Below are 19224 nucleotides of genomic sequence, written 5' to 3' on the forward strand. Positions count from 1 at the left end.
AGGTCTATCAAACATTTGAAATGTTATGTAAGGAAGGAATATGCTCAGAAAATCCCAAGAATATATAAGGGTAGCAATAGGGAGGCTGAAGGAGAGAGTAAAACTTTTAGAATAGCTGATGTTGAAAAAATGAAACAGTTAATCAAAGTTAATGAAAGCTTCAGAGCTTTACTGAGGCTCCTCAGCTGAGAATAGATAGCATGAATTTGCAGTAGACTAATAAATCACTGTCTTCAGAGCAATACTCATGCAAGTTGAGATTGTATGGGGCTGGGAATTAGCAAAAAGGTATGGCAGAAAAATATAAGGGCAAGATATTGAGAGATTTTAAAGTAGCTAAATTTAAATTTTACCCTAAATAGGAAGGTAATAAAGCCAGAAAAAGAATGGAGTAGAGGAAATGAGTAGAAGATAGAATGGAGAGAAGTCAAGGGACTAGATAGATATCTCAGTGAGGGTAAATGATAGGTGTGAGAGTTAATAAATAAAGTTCAATTCAGTTTGACTTTTAAGCATTGTTTTTGAGACTAAATATTTTGTTTAGTTTCATCTTTCATCAGTAGATCTCAAACACTAGAAATATTCCTTTCCCACAAATTATCAGGAACTTTTTGACATGAATTTGTACTTTAATCAACCTTGAAGGTATCTGCTAACTACACTGTTCTTATATATAAACCTTATTAATTTCTGTTTATTGTTTTATAAATATATTAATAATCTCTTTGCTATCACTGTCAATGAAATATAAGGTAAGTTTAGTTATGAGTCTTTAGAAGGAAATACAGACTGAGGATCCAGAGCTTTTGAATTAAGGTAAATGGAGTGCTATATTAACTCCCTATTTAAATTCACCTTTAACTTTTAGAACTCTTTTCCCAAGTGAAAATGCTTGTGAATAAGCTACAAGAAATCTTTCATATTTTTCTAATTTCTAACCCATTCTGCCATTATCAAGTAGTGATAATCAATAAACCACTTAGTTGCTACCAGGCACCAAGACTAAAGAGTTGTTCTTCAGCCTTTTGGATATAGAGGCTCCACCAGGAGCAGTAGTGGCCTGGGGCAGAGCCAGGGATTGGAAGCAGGTCAATGCTAGTCTTCAGCTAGTCAGCTACTAAGTGAATAGCAAGTGTGATGCCTTTCTCACTGCAGTAGGAATTGACACTGAAGAGAGGAATGGTGAGAGACAGAAAAAACATAGGTTGGCATAATATGTGTAAATCTAGTGAGCTCATGTGAACTATGTGAGTTATTCTTATATTACAAAATAGGTGTTTTTTTTTCAAATCAATCAGAATTTTATCATAAATTTTTTTATCAGTAAAAATTCAAATGTAACTTGTTCAAGGTTCTGCTAAAAATTAAAGGTAGCATCTAGAATGATCTAATGAATCAATATAATTTTAGGAAATATATATTATCAATCTATAATTTCCTTATGGAAAATTTATACTTAATGCTACTGTGTTAATAATTTTTTATCTCATCACTCCATTTGGTTATAATAACCATTAAATTCCACCCCCCTTCCCAGCGAAATTCCTCTGGAGCTTCAGCGACTGGTCCATGGTGGACAAGTGAATTTGGATATGGAAGATCACCAGGAACAAGAATACGTAAAACCTAGGTTGCGATTCAAGGCTTTTAGTGGAGAAGGACAAAAACTTGGAAGGTAAAACATGAAAAAAAGACAATTCTTTATAGACAGACAGATGGATAGATAGATAGATAGATAGATAGATAGATAGATAGATAGATAGATAGATAGATAGATAGATAGATAGATGTATATGGCATAGGGGGTAGATGTGTGTGTGTGTATGGCATAGGAGAGAGGGAATAAAGAGGAAAAATAAAAATATTAATGGTGAGATATTGTTCTTGAATTATGAAAGCCATTCCATGAAATTTATGTTTGAAAATCTAGGAAGAGAGTGAAAAAACAACAAAATTAGAAGTTGCTTTGTGTATAACAATTTCTGCTTCGGGGGGGGTGGAAATTGAGAATCATCAGTTTTCCTATATTAATTGGGAGGGGGATTGAATTCTTCCTTCTGAAATGTTAGTGTTTTATTTAACTATATTTTTGCTTAAAAATTTTAGTTTCTCGCAAATTTTGGTTCAGAAATTTTTTACTTTCTGTTTGTTCCCAGCCTTACACCTGAAATAGTCAGTACACCTTCCTCCCCTGAAGAGGAGGAAAAGTCAATAGTAAATGCAGTTGTTCTTGTTGATGATTCAGTGCCAACAACAAAAATTCAAATCAGGTTAGCAGATGGAAGCCGCTTGATACAAAGATTCAACCACACACATAGGTAAGCTGATATAGTACTGTCTAAACTATCAGATAAAATATGTATATATTATGTTGATTTAATGTACAAAATAGTAAATGACTTTAATAGTATAGAAACATAAATGGTTTGTATACTCCCTTTGAAATAAATATTCATTGAAAAAATGAAAAATAAAAGTGCCTTTAAGTGTGTAAGAAGCAAATGTTTTCACATGACAAGTCGTTTTCTGCATCTTAGTACATAGACAAATAAAATGAGAAAGAATGCAGTTTCCCCACGTATTCTAAAACATGAGAGCTGGAATATATGAAGGTATTATTGATGAATTGAATGTTTAGGAATTATACATATATGAATCATTATTTATTAATGTAACCCTTATTAATTTTGAACTTCACTAATTGAGAATTTGTGATCAACCTAAAAGAGACTGGTTTGAACTTGCTTTTCTCTTGTTTTATTTCTTTTTTTTTTTTTTTTTTTTGGTAAAATCTACATAGTGAAAATTAGTCAAATAAATAAGATTATTAGATATTTGTGGTTCTGTTTTCAAATATCTTCAATCTCTTTAGAATAAAAAAATCTTTTCAATCATAACTTATTGTGATGTTCTTTCTTCAGGATCATGGATGTCCGAGAATTTATTGTACAATCCCGCCCTGAATTTGCAACTCTTGGCTTTGTTCTTGTTACATCATTTCCAAACAAAGAGCTAACTGATGAAAGTCTGACACTTGAAGAAGCAGATATTCTTAACACTGTGATTCTTCAACAGCTTAAGTAATCTTGCTCTTATTTCTGCAATAGCATGTGGGATAAATAATGTGCCATATTTTTTAAAAGAAAAAAATAGCATTTCAACAGGAAAAAAAATAGGATTACCACAACTATTTTTTCCCAGATCAATCTTAGTTTTCTTGTTCTGTCTTCCAGCTCCAATGTACCTAAATCCATTTTATGAATAGACTTTTTCTATTCTGTGTTGGTTCAAATAAAGGCCACACTTTCCCTCCAAATATGGCTTGTATAAAATCTGAATGTAGCTTGTAATTTCCCCCAATATTCAGCTATAGATCTTTTTGAATGGGAAAAAAAGGAGGGATACAGCTTGTATCCAGGAGTAGCCAATATTTGGTCCAATACAGTAATTATTCATTTGGATTTTTAGACTTATTTTATAACTGAGCTTCCTTATGTTTATAAATTCCATATTCCTGGATTAAAAATTAATTACTTCTACAGTGACATGACAGTTTTTTAAAATGTGCATAACTCTTACAAAATAGAACCATGTTTTTTAATATATACCTTATATTTAGTAAGATTTACACTAAAGTATTTTGATGCTATGTTGACAAAAAGCCATTTAAAACTTTCTTGATCAGCTTAAATGAAATTTAATTTTACCATAATTTATATTGAAAATATAACTATATTCTGATTTAGGAGCAGATTGATTCTACAAAGTCATTTTTCAACACATTAAGTTTTCACATATGTATCTCCATCAAGCATTGGGTGTATTGGTGATATCAAATAATCTAGTTTGATCTTCAAGCATATATAATTTCTCTCCATTCTATTTTACTATTTCAAATTCCAAACAAAAATACGTAAAAATACATCAACAGTACTAGAGGTAGAGATGTGGGCAAATTCTATAAACTAGTAGAACTCCATACTGTTTCCTAAAGTCATCTATAGTCATGTTCAAACTTAGGACATACTACCTCCTGCCCTGCCCCACCCCAAGCAGAACTGCCAGAAAAAGAGCTAACTCTTATAGCTTCTTTGAAATTTACTATTATAGTAGTCCTTTTCAGTTACTCCTAGTCAGGAATACTGTCCACATAGATATTTAAAAGAGTTACTAGAAATGATATGGGAGGGATAAGTGACTATGAATGGCTATATGTGAAATGTTGGTTTAAATTCTTGTTTTTTTTTTCCAAGTCACCATTTTTGCTTATATAGCTTTTCTCAGCACTTTCTATGAGAAAGACATTTAGGAATGTATGTCTGCTTTGTCACTACCATTTTACTAAATTCATAATACTGGAGTAAGTGAGCTTTACAAAGCTATTATGAAAGCAGTTCATGCTTTTTTCTTCCTTTGGACATAAACAGCCTGGCTCTTAAAGAAATTTTAATGAGACTACTAATCTTTTCCTTTGAGAGAATTCCCTCTCCTCTCATCCCCATATTATACTCAGAGTAAAGGAGATACAATGCTTTGCCAATAATTTGAAAGAATCATTTTGGTGAAAAGCAAATGAAAAATTGTGAAGAAATTTAACCCAAATCCTGTTTTTTCTTTGAAATTTCATTTTTGTGGGTTTCCTTCTACATTTGATGAGAGTGGCCATAGCTGAATGCATAAAATTGGCTATCATGTTTATGCATTAACAGTCTTCCTAAATACCTGGACCCATGGAAGAAGAGAAAATCATTCCCTCAAAAGAGATAACTTTACCATCTACTTCATATTATTTTACTTTATTGAATGTTGTTTTCCTGAAAAACCTTTTACTTATTGAGTTAATATAATTTATTTGAAATTTGGACCTCAAAAATAGGTCATAGTTTTTTTTTTGCATGATTATGTAAACAATGTTTTTCAGTTTATGCTAATCAATAAAGAAGTTTGTACTTGATAAAGTCACTGATTTCTCTTATTCAAACTTTCTTTGATCTGTATTTTTATTTGAATGGAGTCAAAGTAAGTCATTAGATGTATGTATGCAGGTATATGTACTTAGCTAGTTATTCAAGATATATGATAATTGTCTTCAACAAAAACTTTGCTTTGATACATCATTAGGATAAATCCAAGATGTGCGAAACACAGGCTTTGTTAGATTTTATCAAGTTGAAAAGAATTTGAATATAGTCCCAGCCCCAGACTCAGCCTACTGTCCAAACACTAAAGACCTAGCAGAAATCACATAAGATATTACCTGAATTACTTAATCACAACAGCTCATAAAGCCAGCAATAACAATAAAGAAAGAAAGAAAATGTCATTTTATCTTTCATAGTCCTGTTCCATTTTTGTAGTGCTGGTAACAAAATGGTGGAAAGAGGGATATAGTATCCTAAGAACAAAACTATGTGTATATTGATAAACAGTATAGAAACCAGCTGTTCATATTCCAAGTTGAGTTGACAAGCGTTAGAGAGTCTTTGTGTAGATTATTGGAGGAGGGTGTCCTGATTGGTGAGACTTCACTGTATATTGTCTCTTCTTGTTTCTCATCATTTTCCAGCTCTTCCAACCTTTATCTATACATATTTTCAGCTTTCCCTACCTCTGGAAATTGTAATTGAATGAACACTACCATTGATTCTGGAAAGTAATTATCAGTTGATCACAACCAATCTAGTGACTTTCCAGGCCCACACTTTTCCCTGACCACTACTCCATTATTTATATTGTTTTCCCTATTAGAAGGTATATTCCTTGAATTCTGGGACTATCTTGCTTTCATATCTGTTTCCCAGTCATAATCACAATGCCTGGCAAATATTAAGTAAATATATAATACTTAGTTTAAATATTTAATAAGAGCTCTTTATTCATTCAGCACTACTGATATGCTCACTTTAATGAGATGAATTTCTTTCTTAATTTCAACTGAATGGAAGAACTTACAAGTTCACTTAGAGAAAAGTAAAAATTGAACAAGTTCATCTCATTGAACATCTAAATTAAACTATTTCATGGGACCTTTTATCATCTTGCCTTTGTAGTCAGTGTTCATGATGAGTATACATTAAAAAACCATCATGAAGAGAATCATAGCTAACATTCCAACATTTGTTGCAACTAACATACTAATATGAAGTAAAAGAACTAAATTATTGAAAAGCATTATTATGGAATATAGAAATTTAGAAGTCCTGTGTTTGAACTCTGGTTCTACCATTTCGTAATTAAAAAGTTACTCTACTCCCTTAGATTTCAGTTTCCTCATCTGTAAAATGAAGTAAAATTCCAAATAAATGGAATTGGTAGATTCTAAGCTCCTTTGAAGCTTTAAATGCATGATCCGCCAAACCAATTCAAATATATGTTATATTAACTTGCTGATTTCAATTTAAAACTAGGAAAGAGAATATATATATATATATATATATATATATATATATATATATACATATATATATATATGTATATATATATATGTATATATATATATATATATGTATATATATATATATATATACATATATGTATGTGTGTGTTTGAATATGTGCTTATAGACTGAGATTTTTAAAAGGACAAAAGTTTTTAGAATGCTCAGAAGTCTAATGCCTATTAATTATGAATATAGGCCTTCATCATGTCTCACTCAGACTATTGCAGTAGTCTTCTAGTGGCTTTATTTGCTTTATCTTTTCCCTACTCCTATTCATCCTCCAGTTGTCCAAGTATTATTCTTAAAATATAGGTCTGTGCTACCCCCTTAATAAATTCCAGTTTTTCTTTGATAACTCCAGAATCCAATATAAAATTCACTGTCATTTTTTAAAATTCTATTTTCTGTTGCAAATACCCCCTTTCTCATATTCTATCCATTGAAAAAGCAAGAAAAACAAAACTTATTACAAATATATAAATATGACATACAAACAGATTTCAACATTATTTGTGTACAGAAACAAAATGCAAGAAAACTATTAATTCGATGATAAGAATAACCAGGCTAGTTCTCAATCCACCCAAAGTATCAATCTACTCACCAGGTTCTTGCAGTGCCCAATTCGATTCCATATTAGTCATCCTGCCAATGGAATAAGCTCTTTTTTTTTCCCCCTGAGACTCTGAGACTGGGGTTAAGTGACTTGCCCAGGGTCACACAGCTAGGAAGTGTTAAGTGTCTGAGACCAGATTTGAACTCAGGTCCTCCTGAATTCAAGGCTGGTGCTCTATCCACTGCGCCACCTAGCACCCCCCCCCCCCCCCCCCGGAATAAACTTTTAAAGATCCCATTGCTGATCTCACAAATGTTAGTTGAGAACAAAAGCCAAATGTAAGAAACTTTTTTTTTAAATTTTTATTAAATTAATTGAATAAAGAGCCAAGAAGGGGGAAAAAAAGGCTATTTTACAGAGAACTCATGCAAGAAAGTTACTCTCATGGTGATCAACAGAAGCAATACAAGAATTCTTTTAGGAAGTCTCTGAAGAATTGATTATGTGACATGGGAAATGCCAGCAAAAGAATGTCCAGAATAACATGTCTGCTTCAAAGAAGACACTATACTCTATAACGGAATAGAATTACAGCAGCTCAAAAGAAATACAAGATGCACAAATATAAAGAATCCACCCTAAGTGTTCACATGGACTATGTCTGACCTGTGATAGAGCATTCTAAGCTCACATTAGTCTGATCATAGTCACTGTAACTTGAAGTCATCTTCAATATCAAAGTTCAACAACTAAACAATCAACCAACAGGAATGGGTATTTTATTTTGTCAAAAGTTTCTTCTATATCAATATAATCATATGATTTGGAATGGGGTTTGGTTATCTATTGTCAGTTTTGCTTATAGTTTCCTAATATTGAACCAGTTCCTAGTATAAGTCCAGCTTGGTCATAATGTTTGATCTTTGTTATATATTGCTGTAATCTCCTTTAATTTTATTTAATTCTACAGTGGTGAGATTTTTTTATGTTCTAATACATGGTCAGTTTTTGTGGAGTTGTGCTACATTGCTGAGAATAGTATACTCTCTTCTGTTCCCATTCAGTATTCTTCAGATGTCTATCATATCTGTAATGATCATATTCTGTTCATCTCTGTACATCTTTCTTATTTTATGGCTAATTACCTAAGTCTGAGAGGGATTAAATGAGGTCCCCATCCCATTATAGTATTACTATTTCTCTCTGTATTTCATTTAACTTTTCCTCTAATAATTTAGATACTATGCCATTTGGTGCTTATCTGCTCAGCACTGATAACAATTTATTGCCTAAAGGTACCTTTTAACAAAATGTACTTTCCCTATTTATCTTTTTAACTGGGGTTTTTTTTTGCTTCTACTTAGTTTCAGATCATAACCAACTACCTCCACATTTTTTCCTTCAGAAGCATAAAAGATTCTGTGCCAGTCTCTTTATTTTATCTGTGGGTTCTGTTCCATGTATGTTTCTTATAAATTGAACATTGTTGGCTTATGGTTTCTAATCCAGTCAGCTCTCTACTTCTGCTTTCATCCCATTCACATTCACAGATAAAATTAACTGTGTGTTTCCTTCCATATTATTCTAATGGTATCCCACCTGGCAGTGATTATAAAACTATTAGAGTATGAACCATCAATAATCATTAGACTAATGAAGCATTATCAAGAAGAGACTGCACACCATATAAGCCCAGTAGGAATTGTGAAAAGAACAATTATCACCAAGAATACATCATCAGTCCTATGGTGTTAGAAACATTCTTTGTTTCTCCACATGTATATCTTGGCAATTCACTTTCATTTCATCAGTGCTCCCTACATTATACAATATGATCTTGAATGCTCTTTAATAATTTTGTCCTTCATAATTATTCCTGAAGTGTGTCCATTCTTCCTAGTGTGTATATGTGGGAGAAGAGGAATTACTTTAAAGTAAGTACTGCTGTTTTATTAAATGCATTTACTTTTAACTAGCTGTGTCCTTTGAATAACTGGTGAAAGTAAAGACAGTTGTGGAAGCAAATCAAGTTCATGTGAATATGACTTTGAAGAGTCCCTTAAACCTGAGATAACTTTTCTGGGAATCACACATGATGGGCAGGGGTTGTCCCAATTGCTATTTTGGTAATATTTTTAATTTCCTTTTTCAAATTCTATATCATTTGAAATCACTGAGATTTTATTAGTAATTTATATTTTATGAAGTTTTTTTCTAGTATCTCAAATCAATATAAGGTTAATAAAGGTTAATGCTAATAAACTGTGCTAAAGTACAGACAATAACTTAGAAATAAACACAATGTTGTAGAAAATCAAATGACACTGCAGCTGCAATCATGTGTGACTCACAACATAGAAGTCAAGCCAGCTTGAAGTGAATGTTGGCTTTGTCAACAAGTCCCTTTGGCTGATCCTATGAAGAGTTTGCCACTTGTCATGATTTGTTTGTCATTCTCTTTTTAAATTGAATTCATTGCTTAATCTTCTACGCAAGCAGTAAAAAGAGAGATAACCTGTAGTTAGAAATTTTCAAAGAGCCAAAATCAATGCATGTTAGTTTCCATGTTTTTTGTTAAAAAATTATGATGTTGCAATAATATTGGTGTTCTTATATGATTAATATTGTTTATGTAATATAATTGTTTTTCAAAATACTCTGTCTTACAATGGGACATTTTCTCATTTTAAAAATCTCAAAATCAACAGTTAAGCAAGTACTAACGATCTGTGCTAGTCAAAAATTAGTTCAAATGATATTCAGAGCATATTATCTTTCTCAATAAAACTTGGTATTAAGATATCATACAATCACTGAATTTGAGAATTTGAGAGCACTACTCTCCTTGTTGGAACTTGCTACAGAATGCAGTATGTTTAACTCAATTAAAAGTTTCTTTTCATAAGAGTTTCATAAAAACTTTCCATCAAAGGTACCTACACAGGAATTTTTATGAAAAAATAGAATTCCTTAATGAAATTTCCCCAAAAAGAAGCAGCACATTGTATGGAGAAGCTGGATGGCATCTAGACAGAGCTCCATGCCTGGAATCAAAAAGAGTTGAGTTCAAATTGCACCTCAGACACTGTGTAACTCTACACAAGTCACTTAACCCTCTTTGTCTCTATTTTCTCATCTGTAAAATGAGCTGGAGAAGGAAATGGCAAACTACTCTAGTATCTTTGCCAAGAAAACCCCAAATAGAATAACAAAGAATTCGACGTGATTGAACAACAGTTGTACGAGGTGTATGAATTTTGATTGTTTTTACTTATATACTCTGAATTTTCTAGTTAAGTATTAATAAGCTGTCAGCCATATCAGATCCTGGAAATTCTGATGAGTGAATTTGATCTAACAGCTAAAGATCCATTTTTTTCCTACATGGAAGATGATGTTAATTGCAAATTATGTTACTTGAGTAAATGGAATTTATGACCTAAAACCAGGTTCTATCCACCATATCCCCATTGAATCCTTTGGGTTATTAGATTAATCTAATAAAATCAGTCCAGATTGTTGGACTAGTTACATCCCTCCAGAACCAGAATGTTCTTACATTAGTTTTGAAACTAATATAAGTCAGATCTCTCACAATAATCTTCTTGGAAAAGTAATGGAAGGTTTTAAGCCTGAAAAATGTGTGACTTTGTCTTTGTAAATCAGAGTTCTACATGTCTATCTAAATGGATTATTTTCATTAATCCAAAAGACTGAAGGGCTTTAATGTCTTGATTGCCAGATTACTCAGTTCAATACAATTTCATTCATAGTTTTACTGAGAATCAATAGCAACAGCAGAGTTGATTAAGAAAAATGCAAAAAGCAAAGACAAAGTGATGGCAATTTTCTAATTAATTTCTATTAAATGCTTTAGACACCTACCATCTTGTAGATGTGGAAAGTCCCAGGTATTATCATACTATACTTATTTTGAAGTACATGAAAATAAATACAAATTAAACTATAAGCCAGATTAATAGGATATAATTGAGGGAAGACCTTAGAATTAAGGATTGGGAAAGTCTTTCTATAGAAAGTGGGATTTTAGTTGGGATTTAAAGGAAGAGCAGAAAATCAGTACTTGGTATGTAGAAGGAAGAACATTGGGGGACTAACATGGGGGACTAACTCAAAGAAAATAGCCAAAGCCCAAAGGTAGAGAGTCTTGTTTATGGATCAGCCAGGAATTCTTACTTAACATAAAAGTTTATTTTCACTTGAGAGTTACAAATTTTACCTTAAGAAAATTAAGGATTATTACATCTAATCATTGCCTGTTACAAATTTTGAGTATTAGAACATTATTTTTGTTCCCAGTATCTTTAGTTCTTTAAGCTCAGTAATTCCCTCTCTCCCTTTATAAAATGAGCAGTGTTTTACAGGGAATTGACACTAGCCTTTTACCTTTGAGAGGAAAAAACCTAGGTTCAAATCTTAATTCAGATCATGGTGGGTCTTTTTGTGTCTTTCATGGTCTCCCTCATATATCTGTTCTCTTTTATGTACAATTGGCAAGGTTAGTTAGTGGTGGGCAGGATAGGATTGGGGCCACTGATTTTTCTACAGCATATTTTGCTTAATAATGGACTGTATTGGAAGAGTTATGTGAAAGTTCTATGCAATTTCCATATTCCACTTTCAAGAGTCAACATTCTCAGCAAATGCTGAGGGAATTTGGTAGCTGTGAGATCTAGCAAAATTAGCTTAAATTTTATATTTCTTTCCTAGCAATATTATTTTAACTTTCAGGATTGGTGGTATTTTGTTCCTTGCATATTTATAAATGAACCTCTCTTTTTAATGTTTCTAAATTTAAAGATCTGCTTGATTGGTTATCAGGTGGTTGGAACACTGTTTTGGATTTTATTTTAGGTTCAATTTTGACTGAAGATTTCATTAAAGAAGCATTGTATCACCAATTTTATTCTGAAATCTGCAAGTAATGTGGCATCTGATATCTTTTGGTGCTTTATATTTTTGAGAACTAATAATTCAAATGGATTTTATTCTTGAACAACATCCCAAGAGATTTAATGAAGACATTTGTTGGCTCAAGGTATGATTTTTTTTAAAGTATATAAAGATCACTTTCTAACTAGTTGAAAAATGCAAAAAAATTATGTAAATCTGAGAACATAATCCACTAATTAAAAGAAGTGAATGCTATTGAATTGAAATTAATATAAATTTAGAATCTAATTTAATCAGAAGAGAAGAAGTTTTGTGTTCTAATTTCTCTCTTCATGTTGAATTTTAATGAGTTAAAATGTGTAAAGTACAGGCTAGCTTCCTGGAAGGCTTCAGGGTCAGGCACAGTCAGGATAAATTAAAGTCCTTGGTATTTAGGGGGAAAAATGAAGTATGCAGACAAACTGCCACAAGGCTTACCAAAGATCTCTCCTGGATCCTAGAGTCCTGAGTCCAGCCTCTCTCCTCCTCATCCTGCAGCCAAGTAACTCTCTAGCCCCTCTCTCTCTGCCCTCCAGTCCTTGCCTATGATTATCTTAACACCAAACATTCAGCAAGCACCAATAGTGAGAAGTCCCATTTATTCAAATGCTAATAGAGTCATTGTCTCACATCAGAATAGATAATTAGCCTTAAGTGTTCATTGTCTGATTGAAGCACACCTTTTTGGATTTTCAACCCTCTACAAAAATGTATTTTAAAAATCTGTATTATGATTCAGGTCAGTTCCAATAGTCTTGTGATGAAGAGAGCCATCTGCACCAAGAGAGAGGACTACAGGAACTGAGTGTGAATTTCAACATACTATTTTACTCTTTTTGTTATTGTTTGTTTGCATTTTGTTTTCTTTCTCTTTTTTTCCTTTTTGATCTGATTTTTCTTATGCAGCATGATAATTGTTGAAATATGTATAGGAGAATTACACATGTTTAACATATATTGGATTACTTGCTATCTAAGGGAGGGGACCAGGAGGAAAGGAGGGAAAAAATTTAGAACACAAAGTTTTGCAAAGGTAAATGTTGAAAATTATCCATACATATGTTATGAAAATAAAAAGCTTTAATAAAAAAAACTATCATACATCTAAATGTTTCAATAAAAATGTGCTTAATTCATTTTTTAAAAAAATAATTAAATCATGCAAGGTCAAGAATAGATGCCTGAGGCATTCCAATGGAAATCTGCCAAGTTGACTTTGAACCATTAACACAACTGCTCTTTGAGTGCTGTCCTAGCAAGCAATTTCTCACTATTAGAGAGAGAATGAGATACATAGTAGAATTTCCTCTAGTTAGTACTTTTGCATTTTAAAGGATGAAAGTATCATTCAAGCAAGCAATTAACTGCTCTCTCTCTAGCAAAGACAGAGCTCTAATTCATGTCTGGGCTGATAAATCTGTAACTGAAATTTCTTGTTTCTACTATCTGATGTTTCTGTTCTAGGATCATAATCTCTAAAACTATTCTAATCTATTGCCTTTTTCTGCCCCCATGATCTATAATATGCTATAATTACAAAATTATTTGTTTCTTCCCACAATGATCCTCACCATGCTTCCATCTGATAACTAGATTTAATAATTAATAGTTAGCATTTATATAGTGCTTTCAGGTTTTATGTTTATTATCTCATACTCTCACAACTACTTGGGAGTTAAAAGTTATTATTATCCACATTTTATAGATGGGGAAACTGAGGCAGACAAGTTAAGTGACTTAATCAGGATCAAATAACTAGGAGGCACATAAGCCTGGATTTGAATTTAGTTTTACCTGATTCTAGGAAGATTCCAGCACTGATTCCTGATTCTACCATTCTATCTGCTGAACCACCTACCTGCCTAGGTTTTTTTTTTCAAGAGTTTAAAATAGATAATAGTTCAGTTTGGCTAGAACACAGAGTATATAGAGGATTCATGCAAAATAAATCTGGAAAAGTAGCTATAACCATATTATTCAGGGACTGGTTAGAGAGTTTGTATCTTGAAATTAAGAGGGAATCATGGATTGTTGTTGAACAAAGTGAATAAGCATACTGCCTAAAAATCTGGAAAATATTTTGAAATCTATGTGGCTTTCCATAGGCAGTTCTGCTTGGTTTCAAGTCTATATGCCTGTTAGTTTCTTCCCCAAATCCTTCCCAGCTTGCTTTTTTGTATTATCTTCCCCCATTTGATTGTAAACTTTTTGAAGGCAGGGCCTTTCTTTCTTATTTGTATCCCTAGTGCTTAGCACATTGCATAGCATATTAAAGATTTGTTGAATTTAATTATTTTTAAAAGCTATTATAGTAGTCCAGGTGAAAAGGGATGGGATAAACTGGTTCAAGAATAGGGATGAGATGATAGAACACCAACCCTGGAATCAGGAGGATCTGAATTTAAATCCAACCTCAGATACTTATTAATTAGCCATGTGGCCCTCATCAAGCCACTTAACTGTTATTGCCTCCAAAAAAAAAAAAAAAAAAAAAAGAGAGAGAGAGAAATAGAATAGGATTATGCCTCCTAAGCTAGAAAACAGTTTACAATAACAGCTATCCCTGAAAGGGGAAAAAAATTAATGTATTAAAAAAATTATATAGCAAACTTCTCAAGGTGAAATTTCTGAAAAGAGCTAAAGGAGAAGGTCATCATTCTTACACTCCACAATAAAAGTTCAAAATACTTGTAAAAATTCATAATTAAGTGTGTGATTTTGATTTTTTTCCAGTTCAATTCTTGAACTCAAGCATTTCTTGAATACCTTCTATGTACCAAAACACTGTGTTAAGTCCTAAAGATACAAAGACTAAAATAAAAGTTGTTTCTGCCCTCAAAGAGCTTACATTAAGCTGGGGGATCAAGGAAGAGAGAGACATTGATAAGATTTAGATTTGGGTACCCAAATGAAAATAAAGTTTAGTGGTGGTCTAGGCAGTTCTCTGTAAAGGAATTTACAGACCCAAAAACCTAGACTGATAAAAGAGGTTTTTTTTGTTTTGTTTTGTTTTTAATGGGAATTGGAAGTAATGTTAAAGTCTAGTTAAAGGAAATAGGTGAGGATAAAGAGAGGACGACACTGGAAACATTCCAGTGGGCAGAGAGTCTTTGGGGTGCCAGGCATGTGCTGGCTTGTTTAGACCCTTTGCCAAGAGAGGGCTACAGTCTGGCTCTTTTATAATAGGGGGATTTGGCTACAAGCTGAAGGGGGCTTGTGGGTGGAGTCTCACCCAGATAACAAAGATGAGTTTGTGCTTGGGGTGGAGTCCCCTCATTGAGGCAGAATCAAAGAAGGTTTTCTCCTTTAAGGATTTTTCAGAGTTTTGGGGTTCCCTATTCAACATTATGTATAAAATATATAAGTAAAAGGTATAAATATTGGGGGGAGAAGACAAAAAATACAGAGTAATTTGAGTGGTACAAATAACTGAAAGGAGTCAGGAAGAACCTCTTATAAGGAGTGTTATGGGAGACATAAAGTCAGAATATGAAATTTTTATATAAGGGATGTTTTTGCCCAATACTTCATAGTTCTCTTTGCAGATCACAACAAAATTCTCCTTGCTCTTTTCACTTACTTAAACCAAGTTCCACAGTCCTTTGATATCTTTTTGCTAAGTCTCTTGATCCACTTCTATTTCAAACTACCTTTTTGCTATCCAAAAAATTCAAGACGTAAATACACAGAGGTTCACTTATTTCACTTTGACAATGATATAAAAATATGTCTTTCTATTTTTTCTGTACACTCGGTATTGCATTTGAGGGATGAGGTTTGATTTGCTTAGCCAACTGGCATGCAAGATGCAATGATATTTAAAAAAACCCAAATTATCTAATATTATCTTCTTTAATCTTATTATCATCTCTCCACTTTCACTGAGTGCTTGGTTCTTTAGATCATCTAACTCAGCCATCTTATTTTACAGATAAAGAAGCTCAGGCCGATAAAGAGGGTATGGCTTACCTCTGGTCAATTAATAAGTGGGCTAAAATATTCAATTCAGAATTCAGATCTTTATCTAACTCAACTTTAAATTATTACTCATTTTGAGCATATTACGCTTTTTTTCCTTTCCTATAACCAAACTGTGAATGAGCAAATATCATAAATATTCTACCTCTTTCAGGATTATGTTCCTATAACACACACAAAAAAGAAAGTTGGCTTCATAGCCTTAGAGGTACTGTCTATAGGTGATAAATTATAGTATATCTTATGCTATACATCAGCCATTTAAGCTGAGGAACTCTTATCAAAAATGCCTTCCCTAGTATCCCATCTCACTCCTTGACAAAGAGACTGCATAAAATTTCACAATTAGAGAGTCATTCTTTTGGCTAATATATTGCCTTCCAAAGGGTTCTTTCAAAATATTGATACAACAGATAAAAATAATATTAATGCTGAAATTAGTTAATGTGACCTTGAGTTATTTTATCAGATTTTTTTCTTTCTTTCTTTTTTTTTTTTAAGGCTGGGGTTAAGTGACTTGCCCAGGGTCACACAGCTAGGAAGTGTTAAGTGTCTGAGACCAGATTTGAACTGGGGTCCTTCTGAATTCAGGGCTAGTTGAAAAATAAGATAGATAGGATACAAAATAAATCCACACAAATCCTCAGCATTTTTATACATTACCAACACAATCCAACAGCAAGAGATACAAAGAGAAATTCCATTCAAAATAACAGTCGATAGTATAAAATATTTGGGAATATATCTACCAAAGGAGAGTCAGGAATTATATGAGCAAAATTACAAAACACTTGCCACAAAAATAAAGTCAGATTTAAATAATTGGAAAGACATTCAGTGCTCTTGGATAGGCTGAGCAAATATAATAAAGATGACAATACTCCCCAAACTAATCTATTTATTTAGTGCTATACCAATCAGACTCCCAAGAAACTATTTTAATGACCTAGAAAAAATAACAACAAAATTCATATGGAAGAATAAAAGGTCGAGAATTGCAAGGGAACTAATGAAAAAAAAAGTCAGAGGAAGGTAGTCTAAGTGTACCTGATCTAAAGCTATATTATAAAGCAACAGTCACCAAAACCATTTGGTATTGGCTAAGAAATAGACTAGTTGATCAGTGGCATAGGTTAGGTTCACAGGGCAAGATAGTGAATAAAAATAGCAATCTAATCTTTGACAAACCCAAAGATCCCAAATTTTGGGATAAGAATTCATTATTTGACAAAAACTGCTGGGAAAACTGGAAATTAGTATGGCAGAAACTAGGCATGGACCCACATTTAACACCACATACTAAGATTAGATCAAAATGGGTCCAAGATTTAGGCATAAAGAACGAAATCATAAATAAATTGGAGGAACATGGGATGGTTTACCTCTCAGACTTGTGGAGGAGGAAGGAGTTTGTGTCCAAGGGAGAACTAGAGACCATTATTGATCACAAAATAGAAAATTTTGATTACACCAAATTAAAAAGTTTCTGCACAAACAAAACTAATGCAAACAAGATTAGAAGGGAAGTAACAAATTGGGAACATATTTTTACAGTTAAAGGTTCTGATAAAGGCCTCATCTCCAAAATATACAGAGAATTGACTCTAATTTATAAGAAATCAAGCCATTCTCCAGTTGATAAATGGTCAAAGGATATGAACAGACAATTTTCAGATGATGAAATTAAAACTATTTCCACTCATATGAAAGAGTGTTCCAAATCACTATTGATCAGAGAAATGCAAATTAAGACAACTCTGAGGTATCATTACACACCTGTCAGATTGGCTAAGATGACAGGAACAAATAACGATGAATGTTGGAGGGGCTGTGGGAAAACTGGGACACTGATACATTGTTGGTGGAGTTGTGAAAGAATCCAACCATTCTGGAGAGCAATCTGGAATTATGCCCAAAAAGTTATCAAAATGTGCATACCCTTTGACTCAGCCATACTACTACTAGGCTTATACCCCAAGGAAATACTAAAGAAGGGAAAGGGACCTGTATGTGCCAAAATGTTTGTGGCAGCCCTTTTCATAGTGGCTAGAAGCTGGAAGATGAATGGATGTCCATCAATTGGAGAATGGTTGGGTAAATTATGGTATATGAATGTTATGGAATATTATTGTTCTATAAGAAATGACCAACAGGAGGAATACAGAGAGGCTTGGAGAGAGTTACATCAACTGATGCTAAGTGAAACGAGCAGAACCAGAAGATCATTATACACTTCAACAATGATACTGTACGAGGATGTATAATGATGGAAGTGGATATCTTCAACATAGAGAAGAGCTAATCCAATTCCAATTGATTAATGATGGACAGAACCAGCTACATCCAGAAAAGGAACACTGGGAAATGAGTGTAAACTGTTATTTTTACCTTCTGAATTCAATTCTTCCTGTGCAACAAAAAATTCGGTTCTACACACATATATTGTATCTAGAATATACTGTAATATATTTAACATGTATAAGACTGCCTGCCATCTGGGGGAGGGGGTTGGGGGAGGAAGGGAAAAAATCTGAATAGAAGTAAGTGCAAGGGATAATGTTGTAAAAAATTACCCATGCATATGTACTGTCAAAAAAAAAGTTATAATTATAAAATAAAATAAAAATTAAATTAAAAAAAAAAAAGATAGACTAAGGACTGAAATTTTTACTGGGGTTGAGTGGGAGTTTCCCATATGTTACTTTCCCTTAGATGGCAGGCTTGGTGGGTTATGTTACTTTGGGAAATCTCAGAACACTAGAATTAGAAGCACCAAAAATGTAAAAGTATAAGAATAGTGAGGAGGTGGAAAGATACCAAAGATAAGCTTCTGAGCATCAGGGTCCCAAAAGGAAACATGAACTCCATGCAATGGGAAGAGCACTAGATAAGATGATAGAAGACCTAAGTTCTGTTTTTTCAATGTCAATCCATAATGAAAAGGAAATCGTAGTTCTTATTCCTGTATTGTTACACAATAAAGATAAATTCCTACTTTGAGAAGTGATGGGTTCACCTTTACTCGAAGTCTTTAAGTGGAGGTCAGATGACCACTTGTCCAATATATTATGTGGAGATTTCTTTCATGTAGAAGTTGTTCAACACACAAACTCTATGATTCCTATCTTTTCCCATTTTTTCTTCACTTGTATCTCTGAAAATGTGTGTAGGCAAAACTCTTGGGTAAGAACAAATCTAAATCCAGATGGGTCTTTTCCCTCAATTCCAGCTAAAAATCCCAGGTCTCCTTCCTGGAACTACTTAGGGGCAAATAGGAGATAATACAGGAGAGCACATT

The 19224-nt window shown here is 33.0% G+C and overlaps 1 protein-coding gene across 3 annotated transcripts in view; it reads left to right on the forward strand.

The window, feature by feature from the left end:
• Nucleotides 1-13025, forward strand: part of UBXN2B (UBX domain protein 2B) — a 43354-nt gene extending 30329 nt beyond the window's left edge. The window contains exons 6-10 of one of the 3 annotated variants that reach the window (XM_074278732.1): nucleotides 1538-1675; nucleotides 2157-2318; nucleotides 2922-3080; nucleotides 11871-12054; nucleotides 12688-13025. In XM_074278732.1, coding sequence (XP_074134833.1) covers nucleotides 1538-1675; nucleotides 2157-2318; nucleotides 2922-3080; nucleotides 11871-11886 — 475 coding nt within the window. In that variant the 3' untranslated portion in view covers nucleotides 11887-12054; nucleotides 12688-13025. Of the gene's footprint in view, nucleotides 1-1537; nucleotides 1676-2156; nucleotides 2319-2921; nucleotides 4959-11870; nucleotides 12055-12687 lie in introns of those variants that run through there. The other 2 variants (XM_074278733.1, XM_074278734.1) reach the window with 2 other exon arrangements.
• Nucleotides 13026-19224: the final 6199 nt, after the last annotated feature.

The sequence above is a fragment of the Sminthopsis crassicaudata genome, chromosome 1 (genome assembly GCF_048593235.1).
Source record: "Sminthopsis crassicaudata isolate SCR6 chromosome 1, ASM4859323v1, whole genome shotgun sequence".
NCBI classification, from domain to species: Eukaryota; Metazoa; Chordata; class Mammalia; order Dasyuromorphia; family Dasyuridae; genus Sminthopsis; species Sminthopsis crassicaudata.